The sequence below is a fragment of the Amphiura filiformis genome, chromosome 16 (assembly GCF_039555335.1).
Source record: "Amphiura filiformis chromosome 16, Afil_fr2py, whole genome shotgun sequence".
NCBI classification, from domain to species: domain Eukaryota; kingdom Metazoa; phylum Echinodermata; class Ophiuroidea; order Amphilepidida; family Amphiuridae; genus Amphiura; species Amphiura filiformis.
Window position 1 is genome coordinate 40,881,798 of NC_092643.1, and position 11,495 is coordinate 40,893,292.

Sequence of the window (11,495 nt, forward strand, 5' to 3'; positions counted from 1 at the left end):
CAGCCCATGATAGCACTGGTTCTTATTTCCTCTCTCCTTCCTTCACTTCATGGATATCATTTTCTAATTCTTGGTGGAGATGGCAGTGGAAGTCATTACTATGTTGCAGCTGCGATTGGAAGAGAATTAGCACATAGAGGCAACAATATTACTGTGCTTATCAGCGACATGTACGGAACAAGTAACGGAACTCAACGGGATGATGTAGATTTGTTCAGCAGTTATGTTTACAAGTCGCTAGTAACTGAAGAACGCTTTCAGAATCTTTTGACTGAAATTGTTCACGTTTCCTTACACGGAGATTTACTATCGTTACTAAAAACCAACTCCTTAATGGAAGCTTTGGTTCGTGACCAGTGTGAATCTATTCTTAAAGATACCAATATACTTGATCGCCTTAAACACCAAAAGTTTGATTTGATAATTGGGGATTTTTGGTATATATGCGTTGGTCTGGTTGCCCAGTATCTGGATGTTCCATTCGCACTAATGAGCGCTCAGTCAGCCGGTATGTCAATTCAATCTCAGATCAACGTTTGTCCATCAGATCCATCGTTTATACCTGATATGATAACCGGGTTAGATCAAAAAATGAACTTTATGGAACGAGTTACAAATACACTTATCGTGTCGCTGAATTCGTACATGAATAGGCGTATGGTGTCACGTTATGACCAGTTTAAAATCAAATATAACATTAAGCCTGATATTACAACGTACGAGACGTTGGGAGATGCAGAACTATGGTTTACAAATACAAATTTTGCGCTAGATTTTCCCAGACCTCTGATGCCGCATGTTGTACCAGTTGGTGGCTTGACAACTAAACCATCAAAACAACTACCAAAGGTGTGTTACAATTTAATGTAAGGCGCTCTAACCCCAACCCCATCCCTAACCCTTACCCTAACCATTAATCCTAACACTAACCCTTATTCTATATTCGGACTAAAGAACCTTCGGATTAGCGAACTTAATTTGCTTTTCGGACTAGCGACCCTTCGGACTAAAGAGAAGTCACGTTTTCGACTCACTAGCGATCGTAACTTATTACAATAATAATAATAATAATAAAAAACTTCTTCCCTTGAAATGAAATGGATCTCCTCTAAGGTATTTGATTATAGCTTTCCAAAAAAACAAAAAAGTACCATATAGAAATATTGCATGTTATGTTATGGTATGTTAATGAGCACACTTTGATTGGTTTTGTTTCACCTACAGGATATAGAATCGTTCGTGCAAAGTTCCGAAGATGGTGTGATCATCTTCTCCTTAGGGAGTTACTGTTCAATAACGGAGCAATCTATGGCGGATATGTTTGGCGAGGCTCTTTCACAAGTATCACAGAACGTCATTTGGAAACGCAAAGGGAAAGAACCCCAAAGGATACCGCCCAATGTCAAAATGATGGATGTTATACCGCAAAATGATCTTTTAGGTAGGTAAACGCTCAAATAAAGATTTTATTTTCAGTTGTAGTGCCAGATCATTTCTAAGACTTGATTTGTTCCAACTAAATTACTAAAAGCGACTTCCATTTCCTAATTTTGACCTAGGGTTTGTGTTTTGACCCACTTTTACTGTGTTTTGACCCAAGTGTAACTCCAACTTGTGAACCATATTAATTTGCTTATTGACGGTTCAGCGGCATCAATTAGACATGACCATTTAGCTACTGTGCACTCGTGCAGAAAACAAATAAGTGGAGACAAAATAAGACACAGTCGGTGGCTTGATATCTAAACCAGCAAAACAACTAGACTATTTCTTTTATTATACAGAAAAAGTCCTAAGCACTTTACAATGGTCAATTCTTTTTACGTTAAGACCAGCAAAGAGGAATCGACATTGATCTTCTGGTCGTACAGTTTCACCAATTTTGTAACATGTTAAGTGAACTAAGACAAAAGATCGATGACACCCTACAAACAAAATTAGTTCCGTTTCTCGGCCGACCCGAGTACAGGAACCTATACCGTGGTTCCCTGCCCCCTTTTTCCTGACTGCAGCTTCTATTCATCTATTGTGTTAGCTTTGAGCGCTGACATATTGGGAAATGTTGCGAATCAATATTCATAAGATTGTGGAATCAACGTCCAGTTTCCGAAATTGGGTGACTTGTATGAGGCAGGTTTGAAATATACACGACTGTGCTTTGACTTCATTTAATGGCTGCCATTTACTGTATGTGTTTAGTTTATAATTATTGTTACAAGTTCCTTTCCATTCCATTCTCCGTTTCTTTTTTCTATTCCTTTCCTTTCTTTCTGATTCTCTCTCTCCCCCTCCCTCCAGGTCCCCCTCTCTCTATCTCCCCTCCCCTCTCTTCCTTTTCTTGGCACGTCTCTAATAACCTCTCTTATTTCTTTATTTCTTTCTTTCTTGCTTAATTGTTTACTTCTTTCTTGATTTCTTGTGCTTAACTTTCACGCCAATCGCCTTCTTATAATAGAATTAAAGAAACACAATGCCTTATAACAATTCACTTGCGGTGCGGGGTGCGATGTGCTTTTAGGGTATTGACTAAAACAAAGACACACTTCGTTATGGCTAAATATTGAAAAGGTATCTTTATTCTGGCAATTACGTATTCCAGCATTCCACCTTACCGATCCTTTACTCTCCCTATAACTTCTCTACATGAATATAATTATTATCTTCACAGGTCATCCCAAGATTCGACTTCTCATTTACCAATGTGGCATTAATGGCATCTACGAGGCACTCTACCACGGTGTACCAATCATCTGTATACCCATTTTCTTCGACCAGTTTGACAACGCTCAACGTGTAGCTTCTAGAGGCATAGGACTCCGACTAGATATAAGGACGCTGACAAGTAAAGAACTCCTGGATGCTATAAATACCGTGCTTGGTGATGAAAGGTAAATACATGGAAATGGAACCCTTTAAAGGCCAGTGTAAATGCGTATATAATCCAATGTTTTGCGTGCGGTGCTTCAAACGCTGCATTTTCAGCCCTCCGCTGTGATTTTTGGTTTTCCGCTGCGATTTTCGATTACCGCTGCGATTTTTCGGTCATTTTGTGAGATTTGCCGCCCAACTGAATAGCTTTGCTTTGTTTTTGTCCCTACGGCACGTTTCGTTACAGCAGAAACGTTTGTCGAAACGACAACACGAACTGGTCTTAAATAGCTTCTTAAGGGAACACCGACCATATCTCTATACAAGTTTTAAAACTTGTATAGAGATGGTTAAAAGACTTGTATAGACATTTACCTATTTCACTAGTGAATATTACTTTATAAGATTGTATCTCCAGATACAAAGATCAAATTTGAGGAATCTGTTTGTATAACGAACATGGTTATCCTCAGAAAAGAATAATTAAGGTCCCAACCCAACATGATTGATCGTTATCGGTGTGTGTTATGCAAATACTTAAAACAAGTTTCATTATTATATTTTTTTAAACAGTTTTAAATCCAACGTGGTGAAATTGTCTGCGATATTTCGCGATGACCCTAAGACTCCTGCTCAACGAGCTGCTGACTGGGCCGAGCTTGCTGCAAGACACAATGGCACGAAGCATCTACGATCAGCAGCGCATGATTTAACCTTCATACAGTATCATTTGATAGACGTTTGGGCATTCATTATTGGGTGTATAGTTTTGTTCCTAGGTTTGCTTATAACTTGTTGTCGGTTTACCTTACAGCTTTTATGCGGTTCTTCTAAAAAGGCTAAAAAGGAGTAATATAAAATATAAAATATTATATTGTTTTTACGCTGTCCTGTAATGTGATTGAGCACTCTTAATTGCAAAGTTAGTCTACCTGCAAATAATACTGTAAAAATATTAAATTGTATAGGTTTTTTTCATTCATAATATAACCGTTTTACGCAACGCGTTTAAAACGCGTTGTTCTCAAATGGATGAATGAATGAACGAATGAATGAATGAATGGATGAATGAATGAATGAATGAACGAATGAATGAATGAATGAATGAATATATATTGATTAATTAATTAATTTTAATAAATAAATAAATAAATAAATAAATAAAATATTAATTAAAATTAATTAATTAATTAATTAATTAATTAATTAATCGCCAGCATAAATTGTAGATAACTTTAGATAACTGTTATTGTTACTTGTCACGATGACACTGTGATTTTGCTATGTTGGTCTATAAAATACAAGCAATGGCAATCCAAGTTTAAGTCCACAAACAACAATATATCATGCTCTCAGGTGAGCTAATTTTCCGCTTTGAGTAATAGTTTAATTTTACTTCATCAATATATCATGTTGTTAAGTTATATTTGGCTGGTTGTACCTTGGTTAAGCGGTCTACATTGAGCAGTCAAGTTAGCTCAATCGATAAGGCGTTCGACTATGGTGCGAGAGGTTGCGAGTTCGAACCCTGGTGGTGCCTAGTATGCTCTCGTGGAAAAATTGAGTTAGCTTGAAATTCCCTTGGACAAGGAACTCACTGCTAATTTGTCTCGTTGTAACCCGTACGAAACTCGGGGAGCTGATCCTGGTTGCGATGGTTATTTGTGGAATGTCTAGGGTGTGCGCTCTTGAAGCAGCGAAGTCCCTGAATTGTTGTTTAATGGTTTATGGAATGATGTGGGGCCATAGTGGTCAGCGACAACCTGTTAAGTGTGCTGAGGCTTGTGGATCAACGTCTAGGCGTTGTGCCTGTGCGTAGCGCACTATAAATCACTGCGCTTTTTTTTACATAGGCATACTTCAAGATGATATTTTTGTGTTATTATTATTTAATATTCTTATTACTCATGACTTATTAGTGTCATATATTAAAGTTTGAAAGACCAAAGAAGTATTAAAGCCTGCATTCTTTTTAAAGTTTACTGACGGAGTATAATTCGTGTACTTGACTCCTGGCTAATTTGTCTCGTTGTAACCCGTACAAAACTCGGGGAGCTGATCCTGGTTGCGAAGGTTATTTGTGGATTGTCTAGGGTGTGCGCTCTTGAAGCAACAAAGCCCCTGATTTTGTTGTTTAATGGTTTATGGAATGATGTGGGGCCGTAGTGGTCAGCGACAACCTATGTGCTGAGGCTTGTGGATCAACGTCTAGGCGTTGTGCCTGTGCGTAGCGCACTATAAATCACTGCGCTTTTTTTTGTTGTACAAGTATAAAGAATTTAGTGACGGAGACGGTTATCTGCTACTATAGCAGATAAGTTCTCCCCCTAATACCTAATAAATTTTTTTTTTACGAAATGTAAAAATGTAAAAATATATATATAGCCCCATTTGTTTTACCCCTGTGTACCAAATTATAGCGGCACATATCATTGCGTCAGTCACAATAGTTAATTGTGTAAGAAAAGAGGCCGGTTTAAAAGTTGCACCTGAGTCCATATAGCAGTCAGGTTTTCTCTAACAAGCACATGAATAGCCTGGCCTACTGTATTGTTTGAGAGTTGACTCCTATGGACTCAGATGCAACTTTTAACACTGTTTAAAACGGTCTCTTTTCTACATAATGAACCATTGTGACTGAATGCAATGACGTGCGACGCTATAATTTGCTCCAAAACAAATAAGGCTACACATATCTTTTTACACGTTTGCATTTCGTGAAATGTTTTTCGATTTATTTTAAAAAGTATTTAGGGGGAACTTATAAGTTCTTATAACTTTACCCACAATTTTAAACCTCTCTATTTCCATGATTTCATTAAAACATACCGTAATTTAAACAAAAATTCAGATGTAATTTGAGTTCAATCTGAATTTTAAAAATCTAAATTGATTTATTGTTAAAAGTTTGTTCTGAAAGATTGTTTGTCCGTAAAACGGTTAGTCATTATGAAAATTTGATATCGGTATTGATGAATTAGTTATCTACTGCTAATATTGGTATTGACGAAGTAGCTATCTACTGCTGATATTTGTATTGATGAAGTCGCTATTTACAGCTGATATTGGTATTGATGCATCTACTGCTGATATCGGTATTGGTGAATTAGTTATCTACTGCTGATATTGGTATTGATAAAATCGCTATTTACAGCTGATATCGGTATTGATGAAGTAGTACATTAAAAAATGCTGCTGCTGGTAATTATTTGGTAACCATGGTACGGGTAGAGCAATTTATCGACATAAAAAACGTTACCCACAATTTTGAACCTCTCTATTTCAATAAAAAACACCGCAATTTAAACAAAAAATCAGATGTAATTTGATTTAAATCTGAATTTTACATTGATTTTTTACATTGATTTAAATCTAATTTAACTTTGTTTTGAAAGATGGTTTTCACGTTAGTCATTATGAAAATCTGATATCGGTATTAATAAATTAGTTATCTACTGCTGATATTGGTATTGATGAAGTAGCTATCTACTGCTGATACGGTATTGATGAAGTAGTCATCTACTGCTGATATTGGTATTAATGAAGTAGCTATATGTTCTGCTGATATTGGTATTGACGAAGTAGCTATCTACTACTGATATTGGTATTGATACATCTACTGCTGATATCGGTATTGACGAAGTCGCTATCTACTGCTGATATCGGTATTGATGAAGTAGCTATCTACTGCTGATACGGTATTGATGAAGTAGTCATCTACTGCTGATATTGGTCTTAATGAAGTAGCTATATGTTCTGCTGATATTGGTATTGACGAAGTAGCTATCTACTACTGATATTGGTATTGATGCATCTACTGCTGATATCGGTATTGACGAAGTCGCTATCTACTGCTGATATCGGTATTGATGAAGTAGCTATCTACTGCTGATATCGGTATTGATGAATTAGTTATCTACTGCTGATATTGGTATTGATGAAGTAGCTATGTACTGATGATATTGTTATTGACGAAGTAGCTATCTACTGCTGATATTGGTATTGATGAAGTAGTTATCTACTGCTGATATTGGTGTTGACGAAGTAGTTATCTACTGCTGATATTGGTATTGACGAAGTAGCTATCTACTGTTTTTTTTTTTTTATTTCACATAGCCAAAACGGCTTTTATTTCCCTGTGCTCAATGGGAGAAAGACATGTATACAGAAAATGAAAAACTACACAGATTTACATAATGCAGGAGAACATTGAAAATAAAACATTACATGATGTTTGAAAAGAGCGCAATCCATTACAGCTTTTAAAAAGAATGGTGAAAGTTAACAACACATCTGTTCTAAAACATGCCATTTATCAATAAATTTGTGCATTGTATTATTACTAATAGCAATTCGTTTCTCAAGCTTGTAATGAAATTTAATCAATTGCAGAAAAGACACAAAAGATGGCTTTTGGTTTTTAAATCTACTGTCATAAATAACCTTTTGATTAAAATGACACATATATTCAGTAAAGTCTCAGAACCAAAACCAAAAATAATATGCTTATAGTTTAAATCAATGTTTCCATCAACATTGTCTATATACCATGATCCAAAATCATTCCACATTTTCTTCGCATAATTTACAATCCCAAAACAAATGGTTCAAAGATTCAGGAGAGTTATTACAAAAGGTACACATTTCACTGTTCACAAGGTTCATCTTATACAGTCTACTATTTGTCATTAGACAATTAAGATTAATCTTATATTGAAAAATCCTGGTTCTTATATCATAAGTTGACTTGAAAGGCATAAGGTAAATAACACTCCATTCATCATCATTAATATTAAACTCATTCTTATACTTTTTCTGTGATGTTGGAGGCTCTTGTATTCTCTGTACAAAAATGCGATTAATACATTGAGATGTCATTTTACTAATATTGATTTCTTTATCTTCATGATACAACACGAAACCTTTAGGAGTACAAAGATCCCTGTCAAAACCTTGTTTCAAAACTTGCTTCCATGAAGAAGGAATTGCATCAATAATGCTCCTCCATTGCAAAAAATACTTCTTAAAATCCCCTATCACTCCAGACCTTAAATGGAACAATCGTACCATCAGTGTAAAATAAGTCGCTAACTAACTTCATACCATGGATCAAAAATGCTGACAATAGATGGACTGGCGATTCACAAGGATGCGACGATTGTTCCAAATGCATTGCTGGTGTGGGTCGACATTATCAGGATTAGTTAAATTAATATACGAAATCAACATATCTTTATAAAAGGATGGAATATGCCATTTCATTATCTGCTTTGGGGAGATATTACAATAAAAGATTAAATCTTTACCATATGGGATGATAAATTCATTCAAAATAATTTTCCAAGGTGCTGAAGTGGTATTGTATTTACTAACCCACTTAATTTTCTGAGCAGCAAAATAGATTTTACATCAACCATTTTCAGCCCTCCTTGATCAATTTCACCAATAATTGTGTTTCTCTTAACAAAACCTTTACCTCCATTCCAAAGAAAATTATAAATAATAGTGTCAATTTGCTGAATCACATGGTCAGGGATATGAATGACTGATGCTAAATAAATAAATTTTGATAATGCAAATGTTTTGATCAAGAGGATTTTACCAGAAAGGGTTAAGTTTCTAGTTTTCCAAATATTTAACAGAGTCTTTATATGCTTGATTTTTGGAACAAAGTTCAGATTCCCAGCAGCATCATTATCATAAGAAAAATACACACCCAATGCCTTAACGGGATTATTTGGCCACTCAACATTCAATGGTTTTTCTTTGCAATTTCTCTTAGAACCAAGCCATAACGCTTGAGATTTACTTACATTTAATTTCAATCCAGAGACCTTAGAGAAAAGATCTAAAACCTTTAAAAGATTATTTGCTGACTGAACATCATTTAAAACACATGTAGTGTCATCTGCATACTGAATTAACTTAAGTTCAAAGTTATTCACAATTATACCAGAAATAGACGTGTCTTCACGTATTGAACATGACAATAATTCTATCGCCAAAATAAACAAGTAAGAGCTCAATGGGTCGCCCTGTCGCACGCCGCCCCCCACCGAAAAGTAATGTGATGTAAGCCCATTATTAAGAATACAACTACTAATATTAGTGTAAAGGGCTTTGACATACTTGACAAAACTTGGACCAAAATTCATTCGATTTAAAGCTTGAAAAATAAAGTTCCACTCTAACGAATCGAACGCTTTTTCAAAATCTAAGAACAAAAGAAGACCTGAAATATTTTTGAATTTGGTATACTCCATAATATCATTAATAGAACGAACTGAGTCACCAATGTATCTACCTTTAACAAATCCACTTTGGTCAGTATGAATCAAATTATGAATAACCTTTTCAACTCTCATCGCTAGGGCTTTAGAGGCGATTTTATAGTCTACATTAAGTAAGGATATGGGTCTCCAATTCTTTAACATGCATCTGTCTTTACCTTCTTTCTCAATCAAAGTAATCACAGCTTGCCTCTGAGAAGATGACATTTCTCCTTTATTCAAACCTTTATTTAATACATGCACCAAAAAAGTATCAATTTTATTCCAGAATTGCAAGTACCATTCACACGATAAACCATCATTACCCGGACTTTTATTCTTTGACATTTTACTAAGTACATTAAAACACTCAACTTTTGTAAGGTTACCTTCACACTTTATCATGTCTATGTCAGTTAAAGTAGGTATGGTGTTACCTTGCAAAAAGGTATTATTTCTGGAAGAAGTTATATCAACCTTCGATTCATAAATATTTTTATAGTACTCACTTTGTGCATTCAAAATAGACATAGGTTTAATAATTTCTGTACCATCATCAGAAAAAAAATTTTTACACTGCTTTTTTCTGCAATTCCTTTTTTCAAGGCCCAAAAAATACTTATTGCTTTTCTCACCTTTTTCTGCCCAACGAATTCTTGAGCGAACAATTATACCATCAATAATTTTTGTATCAAGCTCCTCCAAATCGGATTTAACAGAATTAATCTCATTTAAAGTATCTTGAGAAGGATCATTAGCCAAAGACTTCTCCAATGAATTAAGTTTACTGCTAAGCTCTTTAATTCTGTCTCTACGAAAAACACACTTTTTCTTAGCATACTTCATTGTTTCATTTCTAACCTTATATTTGATCCATTCCCATTTAGCTTGAGGATCAGATAAAGAATCATCATTTAACCAATCATCTAGATTATTGTTCATGTCATTCACATAATCATCCTCATTAAGATAAGAATTATTGAATTTCCAGTGACCAGGACCCCGTACAGGGTCTTTTTGAAGTTGCACATTCAAAGTGATACCAGAGTGGTCAGTTCTTAAACCTGGAACAATATCTGCTTTTGTCACATACTCAATTAAATTATTGCTAATAAGAAAATAATCAAGTCTACATTGAATAAGAGGATTAGGTTGTCTCCACGTAAATCTACGAATATTAGGATGTAAATATCTCCATATATCTAAAACATCAAAATTATCCATAATATCAGAGATTTTTTCAACAACATTCTCTTTAATTCTTTCATGACCACCTTTTTTATCAAGCATAGCATTCAAAATACAATTAAAATCTCCTGCAATAATAATCCTTTCATTGCTACCGAAATTACTTTCATCAAACAAATCATTTAATTTTGAATAAAAATTAACCTGCATGTTTTCAATATTCGGGGCATAAATATTGACCAAAGTAAAAGTTAATTCATCTTTAACAAAATTAATCTTCAGAATTCTACCTTCATCATCTTTGTAAACGTCAGTAACGTCCATATCACATCCATTACGAAAAATAATTGCAACACCTCTACTATTATTTGTGCCATGTGAGAACAAAATCTTTCCACCCCATTCATGTTTCCACTTAGATTCAACATGATCAGTGCTATGAGTTTCTTGCAATAAAATCAAATCAGCTTTATTTGTTCTGGCCCAATTAAAAATACTTCTCCGTTTCTTAAAATCACCAATGCCCCTTACATTCAAGGACACAATTTTGAAAGAGTCAGTCGAAATCATTTACACACCAAGCAGATGAGCATAACCACAACACAATTAATTATGCATGTATTTTTGTCACGACACCTGTTCAAAGTCTCTCCACGTGGGCCCCACCTCGAAATCCACTCAAAATAAACAATGCGCATGCGCGGATGAGTGTCAATTAGCAAAACACAATGAGATCGAGGGGCAGGGTTGACAACAAACAAGTGGCTTGACATGATGACGATATAAACATGTACAATTGCGAATTTATAAATTCCAAACAACTTGCAATATATTACCAAAGTTCTCCAAACAAGTAAACACAAATTGAACATATACGAGCACAACTGAGATATTTTTACTACTTTATACACAATATTCAAGAGAAAATAATATTCAGATCTTATTAAAAGATCGTAAAAGACAAGAGGGTCTGATTTACAAAATGATGGAAGTTCAAAACCCTCCAAACCCGTACGTTGAAACGGGCTTGCAAAACAAATAAATGCGCACCACTTTATCAACCAAAACATGCACATTTATGTGCAAATTGCTTACCGATTGTCCACCGAAATAATTGGAAAAAACAAAATGTTCGTTCTGCTGTACATGAGACAATAATATTTTTCCATA

General features: G+C 34.9%; 1 protein-coding gene across 1 annotated transcript; it reads left to right on the top strand.

The window, feature by feature from the left end:
* LOC140136604 (UDP-glucuronosyltransferase 2C1-like) lies at positions 1-4,323 on the top strand. The gene is made up of 4 exons (XM_072158289.1): positions 1-849; positions 1,225-1,441; positions 2,669-2,888; positions 3,442-4,323. Exons 1-4 carry the CDS (start codon positions 7-9, stop codon positions 3,719-3,721), a joined length of 1,560 nt encoding a protein of 519 aa, XP_072014390.1. The 5' UTR covers positions 1-6; the 3' UTR covers positions 3,722-4,323.
* The last annotated feature ends 7,172 nt before the right edge of the window (positions 4,324-11,495 follow it).